The sequence below is a fragment of the Leguminivora glycinivorella genome, chromosome 7, assembly GCF_023078275.1.
Source record: "Leguminivora glycinivorella isolate SPB_JAAS2020 chromosome 7, LegGlyc_1.1, whole genome shotgun sequence".
Classification (NCBI taxonomy): Eukaryota; Metazoa; Arthropoda; class Insecta; order Lepidoptera; family Tortricidae; genus Leguminivora; species Leguminivora glycinivorella.
This window is the reverse complement of record NC_062977.1, coordinates 5,731,715-5,756,651: the sequence shown is the minus strand read 5'-3', so window position 1 is coordinate 5,756,651 and position 24,937 is coordinate 5,731,715. Positions and strand designations below refer to the sequence as shown.

Here is a 24,937-nt window from a genome sequence, read left to right as displayed (position 1 = left end):
TGGGATTCGAAAAGAAAGGGTTATTTTCTTCCCTGCACTGCGAGGAGGGTGCAAAGAGGCACTTTTCCTCTTTGCTATTAGGGACCAAAGTGATACTTTTCCCTTCAAGGACACATTTTTTTTACATGGTTACATAACATACCATTTTTTATGTTCATATAACATATATTATCATTATATATAAATTTCCTAAAAGTTCATATAACATATCATTATATATAAATTTCCTAAAAGTTGATGTTAATATGTGTAGCAAATTTAATTCCACCTTGTGTCTTAACACTTGAATCCCTCACTACGCTCAGGATTAAATTTAAGAATACCTTGCTACACTCAAGATATATATCTCATTTTTCTCCCTTGTTGCACAATCTACTATTGCTACCATTTGACACTTTTTTTTTCATATCATATAAGCAAAATACTAAAATATGAATCAGGTCTGTTGTAAAAATATTATGCACTTAATCGACACAATTTTTTTATACATAATATTAAAATATGTTGCAACATAAAAATGTTCTCATAGCAATATAGGTATTAAGATTTATAAGATTATAAGTATTAAGATTTTTAGTTATTAAGAACTATATTTGCAGTGCCCTTACAGGGTTCATAGCTGTGCTATACCTACTGAAATGTAACAACTTATGTACCTATGATAGCAATAAAGAATTACTGATTACTGATTATTACTTATGTGCAAACACTTTCCGTGGCGTTAATATTTTATACAGGCCAGACAAAGTTATTGAACAGAAAAGTGTCACTTAATTCCCTCCTAACAGGGCCGAAAAGTACCCTTTCTGAATGGGTGATGTGAAAAGCAGTAGGCGTCACATCGCAAACTCATTTCCTTTTTGAGCACTAACTACTTAAAGCAGACAATAAACCAACAATCTAAAGTTATTTGTTTAGGGCACAGGTCCTTCTCTAGTTCTCATCTGTAGGCAGGTGCGCTTATGAATCACTACTAGGAGTTAGCCTGTTTTCACATTACCTGATCCAATATCGGATGTCGGAAGGATTTCAATGGAAAAATCCAAGACGACGCCTGTAATGTATGGGATATCGGTCCAACATCCGGTATTGGATCGAATAATGTGAAAACGTACTTATGGGTGCTAAAATGAGTAATAATGTTAATATAGATCAAGACAAATTTATGTTTATTACACTCTAATAACATGTAGTTGCACTTTTCAAAATTAATGGGATACACATTCTCTGTCCAAAATATCTCTGCATCTTTCATCAATTTCTTCTTCACAGGCATTGTGTTTGTCGCTGTTCCACATTTTGGCAAATTAGATGAACTAGCTCTTACAAAATCGCTAGTACCTATCCACGTTTTCCCAACTCAATGGGCTTAAAAATTATCACCAGAAAAAATATCAGGCGATTTTAAAATTTTCAGACATCCCCCATTAATTATGTACGGGTCGAGTGCAAATTATTTTTTACGTACTGAAAATTGCGATGAAGTTGAAATGACGTGTGTAAATCGGATAATAATGTAATATTATTATTTCAATGCTATAGTATTTAATAGTAAAGCTGATTTTTATCATCACTTACCATCAGGTGTGATCGTGGTCAAACGTCTACCTATTCAAACATTAAAAAAACTCATAAAATAAATAAAATTAAAGAATCATTTATTTCAGACATGACATTATCTATGTACATGTTAGTAACAAATAGGAATCTTAAATACTATTGTTATTAACACATACCAAATTACAGTGAACAAGAGAAGTTTGTAGCAAATGATTTTTTACTGTCTTTTTTTATAACATAGTATAGCGTATACAACAATGAAATTCATTAATACAATAGCGTTATTACTTTATAATTACAGGAATAAAAAAATTAAAAAAAAATTATTTTGCAATATTTGAATGCTTTATCAATTTCCTATGTACATATTTATTTAATTGTAATTGACACGTAAATGAACGGGTAAAATAGTTATGTGAGATGTTAGAAGATGTTAATTCCAGATGTAAAATAATACCTAGTTCTATAATTTATTCTGTCAAGGGTTTCATGGTATTGTATTTTTATATGGTTGTAACACAACCCCATGAAATCTTTGACGGGATGAATCATCTGTTTTGTATATTTCGAATGAAAATCTTTCGTTGTTTCGATTTTCCATCTTCGTATTTTGTCTTAAGGTCTTGTTTTACTGCGTTATTTTGCCATGAAGGACATATTATGTATACTACGAATACAACCCAATGGTTATCATGTCATTGGACGTTAAAAAAAAAAAAACATTTTTTTATAAAACCTAGGTTCAAAAATCACTTACTATTGAAAACCATAAAAAAATAACACTAGCTAACTATTACTCGTGCCGGTTTAAAATTATGGTCTCTTTTCATAATTTAATCATCATGATTTCACCATTTCTGATCAACGTTTCATGTTAATGTTTTCCACACAGATTATGGTTTATTGACATAAGTATGCATTTTCAGTACAAATTCTGAGGTAGTAGGTACCTATACTATAAAAAATGTCAGTGCTGAAATTTCTTAATATCGTTAACAAAACAGTAAAATCAAAAAGGAATACTTTCCATTTATATCATAATTATGACCTTAAAAATGATAGATGCAATCAAATTATATACTAACTAGCTTTTGCCCGTGGCTTCGCACGCGGTTGAAAGAGAAAAAAAGTAGCCTATGTCACTCTCCATCCCTTCAACTATCTCCACTTAAAAAATCACGTCAATTCGTCGCTCCGTTTTGCCGTGAAAGACGGACAAACAAACAGACACACACACTTTCCCATTTATTATAATATATTTATTAGTATGGATAACAAATGAAACGTGCCCTGTTCCCAAGCAGAGTTCTCATAAGAATAATTATGTAGTAGGTATTTAACAAATTCACTTTATCGCAAAAGCAGCTCTTGGCACGGACTTGTCTGGCTCAAGTGAGCTAAGTACGCCAAAACTTTACACAACATCTCAGCAAGGTAGATTATGTCCAGTTATCAGGCAGTTCCACTGCGCTATAAACTTCAGCCCGCTAAAGCCATTTAAACGGGGAACTCAATTCGGCCCAAATTGGAAGAGCATTTATCTTTCCCCGGAGTCGATTTAAAAGCAGAATCACGCAAGCACACGACGCTATTATCGCGCGCTCGCGATCCTCAGGCCGCGCCAACTCTATGAATCTAATCCACGGGATTTACCCGCTGATTTACAGCCGAAGAAGCCCGACAGGAGCCGAGCCAACCCGAGGGCGTCTCAAAAGAAAAGTGATAATGTCTTAATCCTACCACACTCGAAACCCCCTCCAATTTTATGGTCGCCCGCGCAGACGGCACGTTTTGATTTATGATTTCAATAATTAAGAATTCTAAGGTGCAATTTGAATTTGAAGCCGCGATTTCTGAGGGGGGCAGCGCGTGTTTGTTATTGCCCGGGGCGGAAAGGGTCTCAGATCTTATGGCTTACCTTTCATTTTCCAAGGAATTATGTCGTGTAGCTTTAATTGTGCAATGAGATTGTGCAGGAACTTTTAAATCTACTTAAGTCTGCTTGTGTGGTAGTTACTTGCTTCCCTTTTCCGCTTTGCTTTTTAGGTAAATACTTTTGTTTATCGAACACATTTTAAGGTGATAATACCAAGCTTCCACGACCGATAAAACCGTCTTCGAAACATCGAAAATAAAAGGTTTAAAATCATTAAATGTCCAATGATTCCTCATCAATATGGCTCCAAATTCAACATACATAGGATTGTGCCTAATGCGCTGGATTTTATAGCCTCATTAATGTATACCTTTACATACACATATCCTAAGACAATATCCTCGTCCTCATAATCCCTATCAGGCGTAATCTAGGGGCATTACAATTAACGCAGGCCGAGATAACCCGCACTCGCCACCCGCCGCTAGGCTGCACTAGTTTAAACCGGTTACACCGCCCTCAGGGTTTATCTAATTACCCTACGCCAACACGAGCACGAGTGTAGGGTTGCGACACCTGGATTGAATTTTATGCGGTTAAAATTCGTACCTACGCGACCTTTTGTACGGATACGTAGGTGCGAATACGATACTTATCTTTTTAATCTGTGTTAAAACCAGAATCGTATTTTTTTGCTCAATTTTAACTTCTTTTTAACTTTAAGATTACAATGTTGAACCTAGATATTGAACCTTAAAAATTTAATTTGTTCGAAATAGCACGTCATCCATATATTTACAAGAGTCTATAAAGCCCAACCTAAGTTAATGACATTTGTAAGATATCCCATTTCGAAATTTTAGAAAGAATAACCGGTTCTGCGAATAAAATTCTTCGTCCAAATGAAAATTCGACAAATGTAACTCTAGAACTAACAAAATTAATAGCTTGGACCCGTCTGCGTACCCTGTGATAAATACTAATTACTTAATTAAAAATACCGTAAAACGATTGTATCAAAACTCTTAGGTACTACAGACTCTTAGTAATTTTCCGAATTTATCGCATTTTATTGGGAAATATGTATACATAAATATTTTTATGGCACGACACTAGTGACTGCCTTCCGATATTTAGTTCATCGATAACTTACATTATAATATGTCGTTAATTATTATAATTATATCATTCATTATTGCCGTGGCACTGAATCTTGAGTAGTTTCATGTGCTCTGCCTATCCCGTTTAGGGACTATAGGCTTAAATTTATGTCTATATAAAATTTATGTTTTATACAAATGTCACATATTTTAAAATAAATGGACAATAATAATTAATCTGGTTCGATTTATTATTATTTTAATAGTTTAACCCTTAAATGCATGAATTTTTATTTTAACGAGATATTAATATATGTGATACACAAGGGTTTTCTGACTCTGGGAAAAATAATAAAAAAAATATTTAAGATCGATTTTTATACTAAATCAGTGTTAGAAGCTAAATAGGCCAAATCTTATTTATATAAAATATATCGTAATTGGTAAGATTTATTTAAAAAAATGACTACTATTAAAAAGGTACACTATTTGTGAAACCTCTATGATAAAATGTTTAAACATAAACTAATTACTAACTCCGAAAAAATCAGCCTAAATCACTTACTAAAAATCGCCATTGTCCTGTTATTTCACACTTTTCCGTCATTTCATCTTAATCCTTAAATAATAAATAGTAAATCATTATATTATTTAATTTATTTAATTGTTTATTAAATAATCGTAAATAATGAATAATAGTTAAGCAATGAATGTGATTTTGGATAGCTACATATCGAGCCACGGGCCATCAAATATATGATGCATATATATATCACCATGCATTTAAGGGTTAATAATTTCTTACGAAAGACTATTATTAGGGGTAATTAATAACCTCATCTAAGGCTATTTATCGATAAAAGGATTGTCGATGTTTTTTTTTGTCAAGCACTTACAACTTGATGTTCGTGCCAGAAAAATATCTAGGTATAGAAATATGTTTTAACTAGGTACCTACTTTAATAAACCTGTTCTAAGTATGTTATTACAGCCACAGTAAGAGACATGCTACGCGTACACGATCCAATGCATGAAAAGCGCATAAATCCTTTTTTATTGTAACTTTATATTTCCACATGTTTATTATGCCATAAAATTACGATATTCTATTCAAAAGTAAATAAAAGGTTTAAAGGTTATCATCCATTTCAAATCTTTAGAACGTGCGTTTTATTACAAGATTGGTATAAAATTCGTCGTTATATTCCAAGTTGCAAGGTAATGTAAATTATTATTTATCGTATGGCATTTTATTTACATGTGCTCACACTGCATTATACAATTAAAAATTAAACCTAGAAGTCTTAAAATAGTCCACGGCTTTCCCATTTAAGGTTTTGAGTTCTTCAACGTTGCCATTGAATTTGGTGTTAGGGCATTCCAACATGTAAATAAATATACATAATACCAAATATTAACTTTCCTACACAGTTAGTTAGGGTTCTTTAAGTTTAGTAGACTCATTTCTTTTCTTATTTTTAAATCCTTGCTAGGCACTATACTTTCATTGTGTTTATCACCTAAATATTCATGTCTTCATATCAAAATCAGTTTTAATTTTCAAATCATAAAAGTAGATAGCATTGTTTTGGGTTACCGCAGTTTTATAACCGATTTTCATTTTTTTTTCTCTTTATTTAGAAACAAATAGTCATATACAAGAAATAACAGAAAATAAGCAACAAAAAACCAGACCTATAGTTTCCTTAATTGCACATAAGAATTACGAAGCTAATACTTTACATACAAAAGAAATTGTTTTGTAAAGATAACAGTGTTTGTTTTTTATTAAGTATTATTATTATTTTGTACTCAATCAAATGCATTAAGTAATTTTGTCCAACAGAGTATCAATACTATATTGACATGTAAAGAAAAACAAAACGGAAAAAAATTAAAGATGTAAAAATGTGGGCGCCTATACAACATGGTCTATTTCTTTAAAATAATTTTAATTTTGATTCAAGTTATGTTAACGGTTCAACTGTGTAAACACAATTTTTATAATTAACCCTTTTCCAGGATTATTATATCTAGCGACCGTAGCGACCACATATGTACATACGTGTCAATAGATTTTCAACCTAAGCAGTCCGAGTTCCGAGTTAAGGAATATTCGATAGCAGTTTCAGGAATAATTACTTTTCATTTAATAAATCATCAAAATCAATAAATTAGAATATATGTGAGTGTGTTTAGTAAAACGTCTCACTTTTTCGGTTACCATTAAGGTGAGATTTGCTTGAATCTTTACCTATATGAATAAGCAGACAAAGCGGTTTTATAGCAATCGACAAAGTTTTTCCCGTGAACATTCACATATTTTTATTTTTTGTGAAAATCTTGTAGTTTTTTACGGCCTGGAAAAGGGTTAATATCCATTATAGAGTATAAAGAGATTGTTACTGACCTTAATGTTTACAAATCCTGATCTTCGTCCACGGAATCAAACCATTTTTGCTTCAGGTGAAAGGCCTAGTGTAAAACTTCAGTCAGCAAAAGCCAGTAATTATGCATCAGAATTCTTGTGTCTTGAGGTTACGAGTAAAACTAAAATGAAGAACAACAACATATAACAACAATATTTACACAAAATAACAACAATGTACAGTAACAACAATAGCACGTTGATTAGTTGGGCCAGTTTCTTTTTTCAAAGTTCCCCCCACCTTTTTTGGATTTGGACATTTTTATGTGTTTCTACTCAGAATCGCGAGCTCTTTCGGTCCTAATAGGAGAAAAAAAATGCCCCAAGGTTTTTTTTTTCCAATTCGTTAGGTACCATTTTTTCATACATTTTGTATTCGGTAACAGAATGGAAGGTTTGAAAAATGTATGGAAATCTTGGAACATTTCTTTTCTCCTACCAGGATCGAAAGACCTCGCGTTTCTGCGCATTCTGAGTATGAATCGCGTAAAAAAATACCCATGTTACAAAAAAGCAGGGTGGACAACTTTGAAAAAAATGGCCCAGGTATTAAGGTTCGCAAGTCATTCCACATTTCATTTTTACTAGAATCTTAAGAGAAGAATCCTAGAATCTTAAACTACAATTATATAAAAATACAATACATTTTTACCTGCAGTAGAAACAACGAATACTTGTAATATTTGTCAATAATAATAACACAAAAATAAACGAAAAAGTAATAAAAGGTGCGCTTTTTGCTGCAAAATCGTCGAGAAAATCGACCATCAAAAACAAAAGACGGGTGAAAAGAACATACTTATTTATCACCGGCCAGTGAGCGTGGTTGCTGCACCATGCAGGTTTGCCATGTTGCAGTGGGATATAGAACAATATGAAATGAGTGAGGGCGCCACTATCTTCGTAAATGTTACAATTTTGACGTAAAATGTAAGAAAACTTTATTAAAGTATTTTATCCGATTTCTTTTATGCTAATGTTATACAATATAGCACTGTACATAACATGTGATTTTTTTTTGTTGAAAGGAAATACGAGTATGTATTGTTGAAAAATATTAATATGTATACTACTCAAAGGAAAATAAGGGCCACTATCTACCACTATACAAATTTGAACTCGATGTCTTAATCTGGCTGCTAGATTTTACCTATGGATTTGATTTAGTTTGATGTTTTATAGTCAGTATTTTGTTCGTGTTGGTGTGGTGAAAAATTTTGTGTTTCACTCGGTGGCAAAATTTGTTTAACCTTCGTGCCTTGATACCCTCGCAACGCTCAAGATTCCACTTTTTGAACCACTCGCTACGCTCGCGGTTCAATATTGGAATCTTTCGCTTGCTCAGGTATCAATATTGGCACGTGCGGTTAAACAACAACTTTGCCCCCTTGTAAAACAAATAACTATTGAACGCTACATATACATAAAAGCGTAACGTGAAAACAGGACGTCTGGTGCCTCCGTTTACCAAACATAAATATCAGATAGACTACATTTCTAACGTGAAAAAAAAATTGTACTCGCGTTAAAAAATTTTTTGGGCTTTTGAAATTTAATTTTGGTAAGTGCTCAAGGGTACCCTTTTTAACTTGAATTTTGAAAGTCTGTTTGCCAGTCGGCAAAGGCCTCCTCCAGCCTCCTCCATTCGTTTCTGTCAAGTGCTACTCTGTTCCAGGTTACTCCGGCGACTAAGCGAATGTCATCATCCCATCTTTTTAGCTGTGAGCCAGCCTTCCGTTTCCCTTTCGTTTCGTTTTGTATCCAACCCCTTGGGTACCATTCAGTTATACTTTTACTCCATTTTTCGCCTCCTCTGACCAAATGACCAGCCCATTTCCATTTTAACCTTTTTATTTTTATTGTTACATCTTGTACTTTGGTTTTTGATCTTATGGAGGAGTTTCTAACACGGTCCGCTCTCCGGAGTCCAAGCATACTTCGTTCCATGGAATGTTGGCAACTTTCCAGTTTTGAAGTTAAGTGTCTTTTGAGTGGCCACGTTTGACTTCCATACATTAGGACGGGTAGTACACAGGTATTGAAGAGTTTGCCCTTGGTTGAGATGTGTAGCTTTTTGTCTTTAAAGACTTCTTTTAAGCTCCAGTACTTTTTCCATCCGTTTACAGCTCTTCTTTCTACTTCCTTCTCAATTGCGTCATGAGGTGATATAATCTGCCCTAAGTAGATGTATTCTTCTACATATTCTATGGTGTTTTCCCCAACCATAATAACATGTTTTTCTCCATTTGTCATTAGTTTAGTCTTCTCTAGGTTCATGCCTAGTCCTACTTTCAGACTCTCTTGGGATAGTTCATTGATCATGACATCTAGCTCTTCTGGAGACTTGGCGAACAGGACGATATCGTCCGCGAATCTGAGATGTGTTAGAGCAACTCCATTGATGCTGAGGCCGTAATTTTGCCAGTCTAGATTTCGGAACACCATTTCCAATACAGCCGAGAAAAGTTTAGGAGATAGAGGATCTCCTTGCCTCACACCTTTTTGTATTCTGAATATGTCACCTTTCTTTTCCAGTTGAATACACGAAGTGCTGTTGTTATAAACATTTCTGATCAGGCGAATGTATTTGTGCTCGACACATTAAGCTTATGGGTCTATAATTTCCTATGTCGTATTGGAAGAGTTAAAAATAATATTTTTTGTACAGTACACCCAGTAATTTTTATGTTCGAATGCGTCCACTGGTTTGGAATGATTTCTGTTATAAGGATTTCGTTGAAGATATCTGTTAAAGTTGGTACAACCATGTCTGCTGCTTGTTTAAGGGTTTCATTGCGTATCCCATCTGGACCTGGAGCCTTGTCACTTCTCTGGGAAACTTGAATTAAGAAAATGTGGAAATTCTAAGGCCTATAATATTTTTACCGTAATGTGAAAAAGAGTTATTCTTTTGTACGTTTCAGTATTAAGTTTACAAATCCGTGGCCACCAGAATTTTTAATGGCCGGAAGAGTTAAAAATAATATTTTTTATACATTTTAAACACCCAGTAATTTTCACAAAACAGCCTGTATACATTTTAAAATCAATAAATTAAAGCTTTGGTTGCTATAAAGGATAATACAATTTAAATAAATTGTCAATGCTTTCAAATATTTGAATAAACATGAAATTAGTATTCCCTCAATAACTGAAATTCTTAATGTCACTAATTTTCTTTTGAGTAGTATATTATCTTCGTGTCTGTATTTTATGTAAGCACTGTAAAATAGCTTCACCTACACTACTGAATTTTAAGACTTTTGGAAATTTTCCAATAGTTTTTTTTTAATATCTCAAATTTAAATATAGAATACGTACTTTTCAAATAAAACGTTTCATTTCCAAAGAATAATATCGCCTTATTTATATTTCAAAAATTTCACTGTACGGAAATCCCATAGTTTTGGGAAAGGTGTGGTAACCCTACCGGTAGTCCGTTTCCTCCACCCTCGTCGTACCCACACTTCCGGTGCGTCAAGGACCATCGATTACATCTCGGGGCATATTGCACAACTTCCAAACTGCTCGCCAATGGAATACTGAGCAAACATTATTAGAGGTAATAGTTAAACAGATTCATAATATCCATACTTAATATCAAGAACGATTTATACTGGACTGACAAAACCCATACAAAAAAGCGTACCACTGAAATGTATGGGCCTTTTAGGCTTAAAACTAGATGGTACTGTTCGCAGCCTGGAAGTGGCCAATTCACATTTTCTCCAAATATTTTTGCGTCAATACACATTTTGAAAAAAAAATTGTAGGCATCAGCAATGTACTTATGATAGTATTTAATAGGTGGCGCTAAAAATCGAGGTACGATTCTTCGTGTGAAGTATGTAAATCCTGTCACAGTATAATAAAGAGTATTATCATACAGTATGGCCACTCCCGCTCCCCGCTGAAAGTGCCGCCCACCCCCTCTCGGTTACCTCACAGTTACCGTCTGTCAAAAACGCGAACAGTCGACCTGTCATATGTCACTCATACAAGCATAGTACGCGTTCACCTACACGAGCTTAGACTGTGTGCTAGGAACGCGCCTCTTTCATATATTTAATCGCCAGTGTCCGAGGTGTGATCCTGTATAAATAATCCTTGCTTAATATTATAAATGGGAAAGTATGTGTGGGTCTGTTTGTCTCCGTCTCTGACGGCTTTCGAATTGACTTGATTTTAAAAGTGGAGATAGTTGAAGAGATGGAAAGTGACATAGGGTATTTTTTGTGTCTTTATAACGCCCCAATTCCCAAAAATGGGGGGTGGAAATTCGTATGGAGCATTCCGCAGTTTTCAAATCTAATGCTAGCAAAGCCGCGGGCAAAAGCTAGTATTCTTATAAATTACTTTTCAGAACCCTAATCTTAGTTTCCAAATTACATACCTATTATAACTCGGGCATATTGCACTGCTTTGAAATTGCTTGATACCACAGATGTCATATATACCATAGATCAAGCAAACTGACATCTAGGGCATGAAAACAAATGAACTCAGTGAAATCCACTGAGTTGTCCGTCAGTTACTCGCAGTTTGCAGCTTTCAAAAACTACTAAACCTATCGTCAAGTCTTTTGTAAGTTGAAGTCAATGGTTCAAAACATAAAGGGGGGGGATGCCTCGTTACGTGATATTCAATTTTAAAACACAAAAAATATCACACGTTGGGGTTGGAATCAAAATCCGAGACATATTTAAAATTACAGGCAAGAATCAACTTCATTTTACAAAATTTGACACGCTCGGTCCCCTATACAAATATATGAATTTGTTTCTTCTATCTAAATTAAGTTCTGTGCTTGATACACTGTATGAGCCAAGGATTAAAAAACAGACATCCAGGACATGAAAACAAAAAATAATGCTACTACTAGCGTTGGGAGCCTTAACTATGATTTCAATACAATATCCACATATATGTGGATAATGAGGAGTTTGGCGTTTGGTCGGTACCGATAATATTATGAGTATATGGTATGAACAAAGAGGATTGAGTATTATAGACAGTTACTGTCAAAGTAAAATGTGTAATCAATCACAGTGCATAGATCGACTGCCATCTCTCGACACAGGCTTAAAACTTTTGAACCTCAGTTTTGACAATTTGGCTCATATTCTTGCACCAACCACTGAACTCAGGGTTAGTGGGCTGTCAACTGTCAAAATCCATATAAAATAGTGGGTTAACCCTCCATTTTCATTGGTGCAAGTGGCCCAGGTGATAAAATGAAAAATATTAATATTAGCATCATCTATAGGTACTTCGTTTTTTAGGGTTCCGTACCAAAAAGGTACAACAGGAACCCTTATGGTGCGACTCTGTCCGTCTGTCTGTCCGTCTGTCAGATTCCTAAATATCTCTAGGACTACTAATATATGCTATCAACTTGAAATTTGGAATAGTTGTGAACATTGTAAACCTCTACAAATAGAAAGTATAATTTTTTTAAATATATTAATTTTAATTGTAGAAAATGGCCAAAATGAAAGGGGGGCAAACTGTAAATTTCAAGTTACTAGGTCAAGTGAGGTATCGTTGGAAAGAGCTCAAATTGAACGTAAATAAGCTATTTTTTATAATTTTTTTGTTGTGGAAAAAAAAGAATTTTGAAGGAAAATGTAAAAAAAAATACCGTTCCCCCCCCCCCCACTTATCTCCGAAGTTTACCAACGAAAAATTATGAAAATTTTAGTAAACATTGATTTTATGCTATATATTACAGGAAAAATATAATCGTGTTTGTATTTTGAATACTTTTTTTTGAATTCACAAAAAACTTTTCAGATTTTTACTTTCAATTTACCCACCCTTGCGGATGTATATCGTACTTCAAATTAAGTAATACGAGGTGTTACGTAAACCATCTTCTGTCCAATAAAGTAAAAACTGTTTAAATCGGTTAACATTATAAAGAATTATCCCTGAAAAACCAGGTCGCGCAAATTAGTTAGCAAATTGACCGGGAGATGGCGCTATACACTATAATACTCATTAGTGCCTATACTTTTGTCTTCTAGTCAAGTCATTAGAGTTATATGAAAATATGAGATTATTTTAACTAGGTAGTTTGAAAGAAAGTTTGTACGGAACCCTCGGTGGGCGAGTCCGACTCGCACTTGGCCGGTTTTTTTTAAGATTAGATTTATCTGTCAAACTGGTGAACAAAGAAGATGTCGTAAACCTTTCTTCTTAGGACCAATATTAAATGTTAGGGATTTAAACCAAAACGAGAACATAACAGGCCAATATTAGTTATTTTAGTTTTATATTTTTATATACCTACCCTCAAGAAGGCAAAACACGCGACGGTGTTTTTTGCAAACCACTTGATCCTGCCATTTGCTGGTCTATTGCAGTAATCACAGTCTGTCGCACGCCACCAAACACACCACAAAACACAATCTCAATATTAAAGTAACAAAGTAAGTCCTCATATAATCAAATTTTATAAGTTAACTCGAAACATAACGAACCTAAATACGATTGACAACCTTGACAGCTAAAAAATGAACCGATAGTTCCAAATACATTCTTCTTTAGGTTTTTTAACATGTAACCTTTCCAGAGCTGGATTAGAAAATTTTAAATAACACAGATTAAAACAAATACTTTCTAAATAAATGTTATAATTGTAAGTATTATTTATATATAAATATCAAAAACAATTTTATGATTTTAGTGTAACAACTATGGATTTTTTTATGTCCGTTTAAAATACTATGTACTCGTAGTAAATATAGTTGTGGCATGAAATGTCTCATATAAAAGACCTCTAATGCTAAATAAAACGAAGTATAGCCGAGCGTCCCCCAAAGGTAACAACCATCTATGCCACCGCACCTTTTTCTTTATGGTTCTGAGGTCTGTTTTTAGGTCTTTTTTCTTAGACTTTATCTGTCTATACGGAGTAATAACATATGTCTTTGGTATGTCTAGTCCATAATCAACCTCGTCGTGCAAGTGCATAAGAGTAAATTGCCCTCTCTCTTTATTATTTTTTTCATTGCCTTATTTTCATCCGTATATGCTTTTTAGGGTAAAAAATGGAAAAAAATGTTGTGTGTGTGATATTTTGTTGGATAGGTATTTAAAAATGAATAAGGGTTTACTAAGATCGTTTTTTGATAATATTAATATTTTCGGAAATAATCGGTCCTAAAGGAAAAATAGTGCGTCCCCCCCCTCTAACTTTTGATCCATATGTTTACAAAATATGAAAAAAATCACAAAAGTAGAACTTTATAAAGACTTTGTAGGAAAATTGTTTTGAACTTGATAGGTTTAGTAGTTTTTGAGAAAAATAAGGAAAACTACGGAACCCTACACTGAGCGTGGCCCGACACGCTCTTGGCCGGTTTTATTTAAATTATTTTAAGCTGTTACTTACGTTTTAATCTCACAGGACTTTTACACTTGCAATCAAGGGCGATATATACCGGGACTGACAAAGCCCATACGAAAAAGTGTACCTCAGAAATGTATGGGCCTAATTTCAGGGATAAAACTAGATGGCGCTGTTGCCTAGCCTTGCCTAGCCTGGAAGTGGCAAAAATCATATTTTCCCAAATATTTTTGCGTGTTTTTTTATAAAAACAAATTACATATTTCTGTATTTTAATATCATAAGTATCATGACAAGATATCACGTCAATACACATTTTGAAAAATATAAATTTGCAGGCATCATCAGTGCAGTTATGATAGTAGGTATTTAATAGGTGGTGTTAAAAAAATTTAAGTACGATTCTTAGTATGAAGATTGACAATCCTATATAAATCATCCTTGGTTAAAAGAAATTGGTGAAATTGGTGGTTGGTGATTTTTGTTTGTTGACTACAAAGTCTACAAACTTACATTTTTTATTCTCTCAAAATAAATAAGATAAGAAAACCGACGGAAATTGATATCTCAGCTCATCGCTACCCTTCACGAACGCTTTAGTAGGTCTCATCCGGTGAGTCAAGGACCATCGATTCAATCTCGAGGCATATTGCACAACTCCCAACTTCGGCCCGGTCGATATTACGCGGCCCGGGCTTTGTTTGTTTGCCTCCCAAGTCCTGAGTTCCTAAACATACATTAGTAGAGTACATTCATATCATATGTAAGAATGCGTCCAAACTACATAGAATAAAATACACCTGACGTGTTTGAATCCTACTGCATTACTCGATATTCCCAAAAAATTGAGAAAATGAAGCTTCCCATCAGGCGGACCGTGTGCTTGGTTGCCACCGACGTAGTAAAAAAAAAAGAACAGCGCCCCTCAAACAGTTATGTAGTAGAACCAAAAATTACATACATTTCCGTTTACGTACGTATTCTAAAATATGATGAAAGTTCTGTTGTCAGAAAGGCGGTCAGGGTTCATGTTTTCCGTAAAAAAAATAAAACCGCTAGGTAGGAATTTTCACGCACGGTTTACAGCGACATCTAGATATTAATTCGGCAACTGAAATTAATGTTGGATTTGATAGGGTACTAACAATGCATGTCATAATTTAATTAATAATAACAACTTAAGTCTTTGATTAGTGAATAAATATTTTGTATTTTGTAGTCTTTTAAAAATAAACAATTTTACAAACATAATTAAAATTTAACAGACACGTCAATCGTACCAGTTGTGTGTTGATTATGATGAGATCCCGTTTTTCCCTTTCGTTCATACATGGTTTCGTTAGAGGGCGCATACGGGATTTTGTCACTAAAATACCGGTTGAAAACGGTGACTTGCTTATTATTTTCAGTGTCAATTTTCTGAATTCGAACGCGTGACACTCAAAAATCGGCCCGTCATTCACTAAGTCGAGTTGTTCCAGCATTATGTATGCGATAATGTAATTAACCTAGGTAGATCAACTTATCGTGAGATTTTTTTTATTAAATATTGTGGTGAAAAATTATATTTATATTATCCTTGAATCTTTTAAAACGTGTGTTCGTGTACCTACTATATTGTTAGGCACAGCACGAAAGTCTTGACCATATTTACAATAGGTAGGAAACTTGCCTTGCGTACAGGCAATCAAATAAAATATATTATACCATGCACGAAATAAAACTTCAGATAATTACAAGAAAAATATGGACAGAAATTATTTTCGAACCCAATTTCTATTTAATAAGTCAGGTAGAAAGATTTAAAGTAAATGAGTTGACCCTGACGTCACTGACGTGATTTCGTATAAAATTCCATATTAGCAAATCGTTCAAATTTTGACAGGTTTTAAGACCTGTCAAAATTTTGCTGATTTGACTAGACGGGAAGTAGCAATATTTGGGGACAATATGATTTTTGTCACTTCCAGGCTGCGAAACAGCGCCATCTAGGTTTATACCTAAAAGACCCATACATTTCACGGGTACACTTTTTTGTATAGGCTTCGTCAGTCCTGGTATATAACGTCCTTGATCAGACCTGAACCTTTTCACTTATTTGGTTAAAATAAAAAAAAATACTAACTAAGTAGTTCTTATTTTTAGAAATATTGTTTTAACGGTATTCCAATCCACGAAATAGATTTTTTTTGTTGCTTACCACTGTTAAGATTTAGGTTGTGAGCTACTCGGGACATCTCTAGGTTTATTTGTGAAATACATTTTAGCCAAAATCAAAAATCATTTATTGAGTAAAGAGCGGAAATATGTCAACTTCTTGAGGAGACGTCAACCAGAAACATCAGTGTAGTACGTTCGCAACAAAGGTTCGTAATCTACGAACCTATCAACTATCATATAAAACCGGCAAGTGCGAGTGCCGGGCAAGTGTTGTAAGGATTCCGTACACTACAAGAAGGGCTTAATTGCCTCCTCTTTAGTAGTAACTTAAGTCATTTTTGCGAATAATCAATATCTTGAACAAAACGAAACAGAAATGAGTTTATATGTAATATTCAAACGCACTCAAACAATGTCAAGAGATTTGGTAATTCCTTGCAGCGGCAGTGAGTGAAATTCGTAATTTGAGTTTTTTTCTTTTAAGTCCGACTTACGCTTTACTGTAGATTTCTAATAGATTTTCCTGTAATCTAATTGTAAAGTATCTCGTGTATTTTTTTGAAACTTTACGCATAGTAATTTCGGAGATAAGGGGGGGGGGATGGTTATTTTTTGCCCATTTTCTTAAATAACTTGAAAATTACCTTACTAAAAATTATTAAAAAAATATTTTTAAAATACATACTTATAAAAACTTCTTTCCTTTGATATGTAACACAATATAGTTCTAGAAACTTTGATTTTAATTTTCACTTTTACCCCCCAAAAGTGGCCCGTATAATTAAATGTTCTTAATTTAAATTACATGTCCGTCTTTGGGTCACAGGTTTACATATTCGTGCCAAATTTCAAGTTAATCGGTTCAGTAGTTTCGGAGAAAATTGGCTGTGACGACGGACAGACAGACGCACGAGTGATCCTATAAGGGTTCCGTTTTTCCTTTTTGAGGTACGGAACCCTAAAATTATATAAATGCTTCTCTAATTTCTAACCATGGATACTTTTTGATAAATCATTTCAAGTATTGAAGTATTTTCATCAAACACATACTAATACATTCGAAATGACGCAATTGTCTGAGCATATTTTTGTAAAAAAACAACTACCTAATATTTACTATTGTCGATCTAGAACTGGGCTGTTAACGTGCGTTTATCATTAAAATATATCCTCAGTAAATACGTAAATTCTAACTGATCATCGATTTTTACATGAAAATGTTTTTTATTATTATGTATCTAAAAATAACATTAGAACTGTTGTAACCTCTTTTTAGACGATAGATATCTTACCTCCGCAGATATAGGCACTATAAATAGTTCGATAAGACTGGTCAAAAATCATGGCAACCGATAAACCGTGAAAAAAATACCGTTCCAGCTGTAAAACTATGTTTTGACAGAACTCAAAAAGTTTCCTGAAAAGTTTCATCTTTTGTGCAAAAGTTTTTTCCCGTTAATTAAGCGCATATTAATCATATTATCATGAATAATTAGTTATAAAGAAGAAACGAAAAGATTGTATGTACAAAAGTTTTTCACCAAAGTAATAGAATATGTGTATCCTCGGTCATTAACTTCAAAATCGTGTTGGTCGCTCTAGGAAGAACATCGCAGGGAATAATCGGTTTGACTGCTTTTTGACGCGATATTGTATTAGTAAAATTCTTTATGCCTACATTGTGTGAAATTTATGAACTTTTTTAACTTTTTATGCTCGAGTTAAAACTTTTTGACCTTCATTCTTGTTCTGCCATGTAAAATTATTTTTGGTCTGAAAGCTCTTGAGTGAAATGGTTTTTACGTGGGAACGATTTTTGTGCAACCAAACATAACAATCAAGTGCTTAAAGTGTTTCAACGTCGATGGGAAACGCCTAGAATCATTTCCGCGTAAAAATATTGTGATTGTGGATGGAAAATCGAATCGCAAGTACAATATTTGAATTATATAAATGTTGATATACGTGAATGTGTCACGTAACGCGGGGATGAGTCTGACGGAGCCGTTTGTTGCAGGACGGCGCCGCTGAGCGCGCACTCGTCGCTCGCGCAGATCAACAAGAGGAGGCTGGAGTTCGGGGTGGATGTAGAGTCGTTCAGGGTGGCCGACCGGAGAGTGGAGCGCAACAGCAGCGAGGGCTCGATGGACGAGGAGGAAGTGGCCGGCAAGCGCAGGCGACGTCTCTTAGACGACGAACGCCGGGAAGATGATCTCCGACGCCGCACCCTTCCTTTCCGACCAGCTCCTACCCGAAATGATGACGACGAAACAATACTAAGAGAAACGCAGGCAGCTCTAAAAACACTTTCCGGCAGCTGGTCTAGAGAACAACCCCAAAACTACAGCGGCGACGAAAACGACGACGCTAACGGCTTCGAAAACCTCTTCGAAGAAAAACAATCGCACAAAATGCTTCCGTCTTCCCCCTCCCCGTCTTCCGACAGCGCAGACGGCTCACATAAGAGCTTCACGCGGCGTCACAGAAAAGAAGACCAAAGTAGAAATTGTTCCATAGAAAATGAAGTACACATAAAGAAAGTCGCACGCTCAGAGCGCGACAAAAGTGACGATGAGTATGAAAAACACGGAAAATATTCCAATCACTACGATGCGCCAAATTTTGATGAGCTAGTGGATTCGTCTTCCAACGAACTTGAAATAGATATGTCTGACCGGCATGACGATAAGTATGATGACAGAGAAACTAAGCCAAAACGTAAGAGTGAGACTATGTCTGTCAATAAGCAGTCTTTATACAACGCTTACAAAGCTGCCACAGCAGCGTTGCCGTATTCGACGCAGTCCGCGTTCAAGCCACCCGCGGAGGTGAAACATCGCCTACACGGAACGACGTTTCCCAGCGAACCCTTCGGAGGGTATTCTAACGAGCATGATAAGAGCTCCGCCGGGAAGGGCTCGAAGCAGTACACGGTGTTGCAACCTGCAGGTGCCGGGTCCCGCGCAGCAACAGCCCTGCAAGAGGCGCGGACGGTTCCCTCCGCCACGCCGACGCGCGACTCCAGGCCGCTCGCCGCGCTCTCCCCGCCGGTCAACAGAGGTACAACCACCTCCAGCGACACACCTAAAACTTCCTTAACGACATTACTATAACGTCGAACTCCGCGCTATCAACTTCGCCCAAGTTTGTTTCAAGGTCGCTCGATAACTCATAACGTTACTCGCGGCGGAACCTGATGTTCTACGTTGTAACCATCTTTCGTAAACTGTCTAGACAATTTATGTGCCTTCTATGAATGGAATGTAGTATCTGTTATTACTTACGGTATAAATTATAGTAGTTTCAACTGAGAGCTCTCAAAATGGGTTTTATCATTCAAAACAATCCTCATCTGTCCGAGCAGATGCCAGTCCGCAACAGACGTTGGCAACAAATCATCCTTCATTTGTAAGATGCCTCTCATAATTTAGTCTGCGACGGTTACATTGAAGGCCCCACCTACGTGGATATAGTATATAAGACAGAAATATTTTCCTCGTATTGTCGGGCGATAGCTGGGTTTACGTTAGGGCGACGCGCAATAAAAACGGTCAGGCAGGCGGTGGGCGGGGATACGTGCCGCCCCGTTTTTCCTGAAAGAAAAATTGTGAGTCCGCCGCGCAGCCGCCTGACGTTCTTTATTTTTTCTTTTAAGTGTTGTGCGGGGTGGGGTCGGAGCGGGCGGGTGGGCGGCGCTGCGCAGGTACGCCCCGGCCGGCACGCCTGCCCGTATCGATCCACCCACGCCCCCCTGATGATTAGGGAAATACTGATTTGTGCACCGGTCGATTTGTTCACAGAAGGCAACAAGTGTCCCACGCCCGGCTGCAATGGGCAGGGCCACGTCACCGGTCTCTACACACACCACAGGAGGTGAGTCGATGATTATCATGTATTTCAGTCATCGAACTAACTGCAATACCTACTAACTTTACTGGAATAAACCCAGCCACATGTTGAACAAAATACTACATGGTTCTGAACACAACTTCGCTCATAACAATTAACCTTGGCAAACTGCTAAACTTCAGAGTTGGAGGCTAAGGGCCTAGTACTGTTTACAGATTACGCAATAGTTAAACTGATCTGACACGTGTCTGTCTGTACGATATTGATTTGTGAACTGTTTGTTCCCCCAGTCTGTCAGGATGTCCAAGAAAGGATAAAGTTACACCGGAGAGTAAGTAATGTGATTTTAATGGAAAATAGAGCTTCGTCGGTTATTTTTAACATTTTGTTTTCTTAGTAAGACTTGTAACGTATGTTTCGTTTCACTGTTTTCTTTTACTTATACCTTATTAATATTGATTATTTGCTGTTTTAGTAAAACTGTAGTGTACTAGATTAGTCTTTTTAGTCAGCCTATAAATTAATCTTGGTTTGCCTATTTAGATAGTTTAAAAATGGGTAGGTACCTACTTTTTGAAAATAATAAAACAGATGACACTTATTTGAACCAATGTTAACTAAATTCAATTCCCAGAGAACTACCCATTTATAGGCTTTCTAATTTTTTAGCCAAAATAAACGAACAATGCAATAAGTTGTGTTCTCGTTAACATTATCAGTAGAGGGTACCTACTCCTTCCTCATGAAAATAAGCAGTCCTGTCGTGTTGACCTTGCTCTTGTAATGCACAGTTCGTAGTAGATATAGATTTGTAAGCGAACTTTTTAAAGTAGCCCTTTTAATACGACCTTCAAAACTTTAATAAAACTTGTTGAAAAGTTTCCAAACTTCTTTTTAAGGTCAACTCGTGAAATCTCCAACTTTACAATAACACTTCTTGGTTGTTTTTATAGCTTCTTGACCGGGATAATTTCAGGAATTGACTTTAAGAATTATTTAGTCTTATTTAATAAAGGGTTTTTTTTTTTAAATATAGTATTGGCGTTGCACGAGACGATCTTGAAGTGCCCCACGCCGGGGTGCAACGGGCGCGGCCACGTCAGCTCCAACCGGAGTACCCACCGCTCGCTGTCCGGCTGTCCGACCGCTGCTGCTAGGAAGGCGGCTGCCAGATCACAGCGTGCTAGACTTACAGGTAACTTTCAATATTAGTAAGCATACACTTTGTAATGGCTTAGCTGTAGTACCCACTACTCGCTGTCTGGCTGTCCCACCGCCGCTGCAAGGAAAGCTGCTGCCAGAGCCTGGTAATCTGGTAGCGTGCAGTAATATAGGTACGTAGACTGACAAAGAACTCTCAATTTTACGCACAAAACCACAGTACCTATACTTATTGAAATAATACGCTGATATACGAAACAGATACTAGAGTACTCTTTCTGTTAAAATCAATCCATTTCATTTTACCTGTCATCATAAAATATGGTTCAGAAAATGATCAGCACTTCGCAATAAAATTTCTGACACAGTTGACGCTGAGCCTCCTTTCATCACGCAAGTCACTTATTTTTATTTTTAATGGCTTCTCATGTTTTATTTCGTCAGGTCTCCCCTCAGTGCCAGCGCCAGCCCCAATAACGATCACCATAGAGAGCACGCCGTCCCGAGACCGGCCCGAAGCGGCGTCGCCGCGCAGCCCCGCCGTGAAGCGCGAGCCCGAGCTGATCGTGCCTAAGCGCGAGGCCGCCGAGCCCGAGCGCGAGTCTCCCGGCATGGAGACGCGCCACGCCGGCTACGGCGCGCCGCCCGACCAGAGGTCGCCGTACGAGCGCCCGCCGGATGACCACGTACGGTCCTATAGGTAAGGCATTCTTTAAATCTTTGATTTTGGCGATCGAAGTGATATCCATGCGCTATTTATTGCCCATGAAGAATTTAAATTGCGAAGTCAACGTTCGATTCTTCTGAAGGTTTAATATTGAACTCACCTGGTCCTCTCCGTTCATAACCTTGAGGTCATTGAAAGATGATAGTAGCCTTTATGTTTATCTACTCGTATATCTATAGACAGTATAAGGAAATTAGACTCAGGAAATTGACAGTGTAAGAAATAAACAAACTGAATATTTCGAAAACAAAATTATTTGAGTTGCTATCTCATGTTAAAGGTAGCATGACTTTATCTTCTCTAATGTTGAGGAATGCTCTAATATTTGCCGCGTTGATATACTTCAGCTGCCTTTTAGTTCTGCAGATATTTTAAGCATCTGTATATTTCAGACGACCGGTCTGGCGCAGTCGGTAGTGAGTGTGTGTGTGGATTGAGTGAGCACCTTCCGAAAATAAAAAAAAATATGCTGATCAAAACGAACCACTAACGTGTCAGGTTTTTTTATAATAAATTTTTGTAAGTGCTCACTCAGTCCACACGTTTTGAGAAAGTTAAAAATGTAAATATCTTACGATTTGTAGCACCTAAGACACTCGAAAGTACTTCAACATTTAGTAAAAATTTTTACTAAATATCCACCATCTAATATTTTATATTCGTTGTCTGGTTTTAAAGATATTCAGACATAACTTTTCTCATACAAATGTATCAAGTAGGGTGACTACACTATGTCGGCTCCTGATTTTCCCCACCTTCCCATTGTCATATTGAGATTAGGGAGTTTCGTTCGTTCAATTTTGATAATATTAAACTAATACCATATTAATTATCCATCTGCAAACTGTTTTTAGGTTATGTTCTTGGCCTAGTGATGATGTGTATATCGACGTCAGGATAATAACCATATCGACATTCATGCATTAAAAAGGACATGAATGATAATTGGTAAGAAGCACAAACTACTAAGAAGATACAGGTAAGAAGCAAAGAATGTAATACTTCACTAGTAAGAAACCAGAACCTGGTAATCTAATCGCGCTAACAGATGAGCGTACCGGATTTGTAAGTGGGAGCGAGAAATAGTTATTCTTTTCTCGCTCCCACTTACAAATCCGGTGAACTATTATCAAAATTGAACGAAAATCCCCAATCTCAATATGACAATGGGAAGGTGGGGAAAATCAGGAGCCGACATAGTGTGGTCACCCTACTTGATACATTTGTATGAGAAAAGTTATGTCTGAATATCTTTAAAACCAGACAACGAATATAAAATATTAGATGGTGGATATTTAGTAAAAATTTTTACTAAATGTTGAAGTACTTTCGAGTGTCTTAGGTGCTACAAATCGTAAGATATTTACATTTTTAACTTTCTCAAAACGTGTGGACTGAGTGAGCACTTACAAAAATGTATTATAAAAAAACCTGACACGTTAGTGGTTCGTTTTGTATTTTACAAATTCCCATTTCCTTTTACTAAACTATACACATATAATAGCGGTCTAAATCTTATGTTTTTCATCAAAATTCGGCTTTTCAAAAGTGTGTGGATTGAGTGAGCATAAGAAACTATTTGTAAAAAATTTAATACGTCACTAGGTTATCTAATATTTATAGAGGTAGGTTGGCCTATTTTTTACTAAATGTTAGTATATAAATATTATATGTTAAATGAATATATTCACTGTTTTCGTTGGTAGTTTGTGAGAACTGAGTGAGCACATGTTAATGGCTGTATCTTTTGATTTATCTTTTTACAAATTCAGAGATTCGTTTTACAATTGTTTTAGGACTTTTACTAAATGATCAGCATATTTTTTTTTATTTTCGGAAGGTGCTCACTCAATCCACACACACACGGTAGTGACCCTGCCTGCTGCGCCGCGGTCCCGGGTTCGAATCCCGGTAAGGGCATTTTTTTGTGTGATGAGCACAGATATTTGTTCCTGAGTCATGGATGTTTTCTATGTATATAAGTATTTATATATTATATATATCGTTGTCTGAGTACCCACAACACAAGCCTTCTTGAGCTTACCGTGGGCCTCAGTCAATCTGTGTAAGAATGTCCTATATTTATTACTTATTATTATTTATTATTATTTATTTATTTCCCTAGCCAAATGAACGAAGCGCGGTACGGTTATGAATCGCGGTGTTACGATGGAGTCCCCGCGTTCGAGCGGTACGACCCCGCGCAGTGCCCCCAACGCCCCTACGGCTGGGAGGAGGAGCGGTACCACGACCCCCACCTCCCCACCCCCATGAAGACTGATCAGTCCGAGCAGGAGACCAGCTCCGGACCTATCTACCCCAGGTAAGCCTAGATAAGGTTAGGGACAACTATGTGGTAAACGAGACATTGTCGAACTGGGTCTAAATACGTGGTATGATTGACATTGAACCCCCTTTCCTAGACCAATGTACCACTACGAAGCGAGTAGCGGAGTGGGGGGCGTCGGGGCAGTCACGATGGGCCCGGGAGTGCCGCCGGGCTTCTCGGCGATCAACCTGTCGGTGAAGATCGCGGCGGCGCAGGCTCAGCGGCCGCGCAGCCCGAGCCAGCGAGACCCGCGCGACCCTCGCCCGGCAGACCTTTCCACGTCTAGCGGTAGTCCACAGGTGAGATATCGTGCCCATGGTATAAACAAAAGGTCAGCTTCCAGTGGCAATGGGTTGCAAATATGTAACGACAATGCGCTTATCACCCGCAACTTAG

At 36.5% G+C, this 24,937-nt stretch overlaps 1 protein-coding gene across 5 annotated transcripts in view; it reads left to right on the top strand.

The window, feature by feature from the left end:
• LOC125228217 (myelin transcription factor 1-like protein) overlaps positions 1–24,937 on the top strand; it is a 57,416-nt gene that overhangs the window by 13,985 nt on the left and 18,494 nt on the right. For 4 of the 5 annotated variants that reach the window (XM_048132697.1, XM_048132698.1, XM_048132699.1 and 1 more), the window contains exons 2-8: positions 18,493–19,535; positions 20,276–20,348; positions 20,615–20,655; positions 21,361–21,519; positions 21,930–22,185; positions 24,338–24,535; positions 24,636–24,840. In XM_048132697.1, the coding sequence (XP_047988654.1) occupies positions 18,620–19,535; positions 20,276–20,348; positions 20,615–20,655; positions 21,361–21,519; positions 21,930–22,185; positions 24,338–24,535; positions 24,636–24,840 (1,848 nt within the window). In that variant the 5' untranslated portion in view covers positions 18,493–18,619. The remainder of the gene's footprint in view (positions 1–18,492; positions 19,536–20,275; positions 20,349–20,614; positions 20,656–21,360; positions 21,520–21,929; positions 22,186–24,337; positions 24,536–24,635; positions 24,841–24,937) is intronic. The other variant, XM_048132701.1, reaches the window with a different exon arrangement.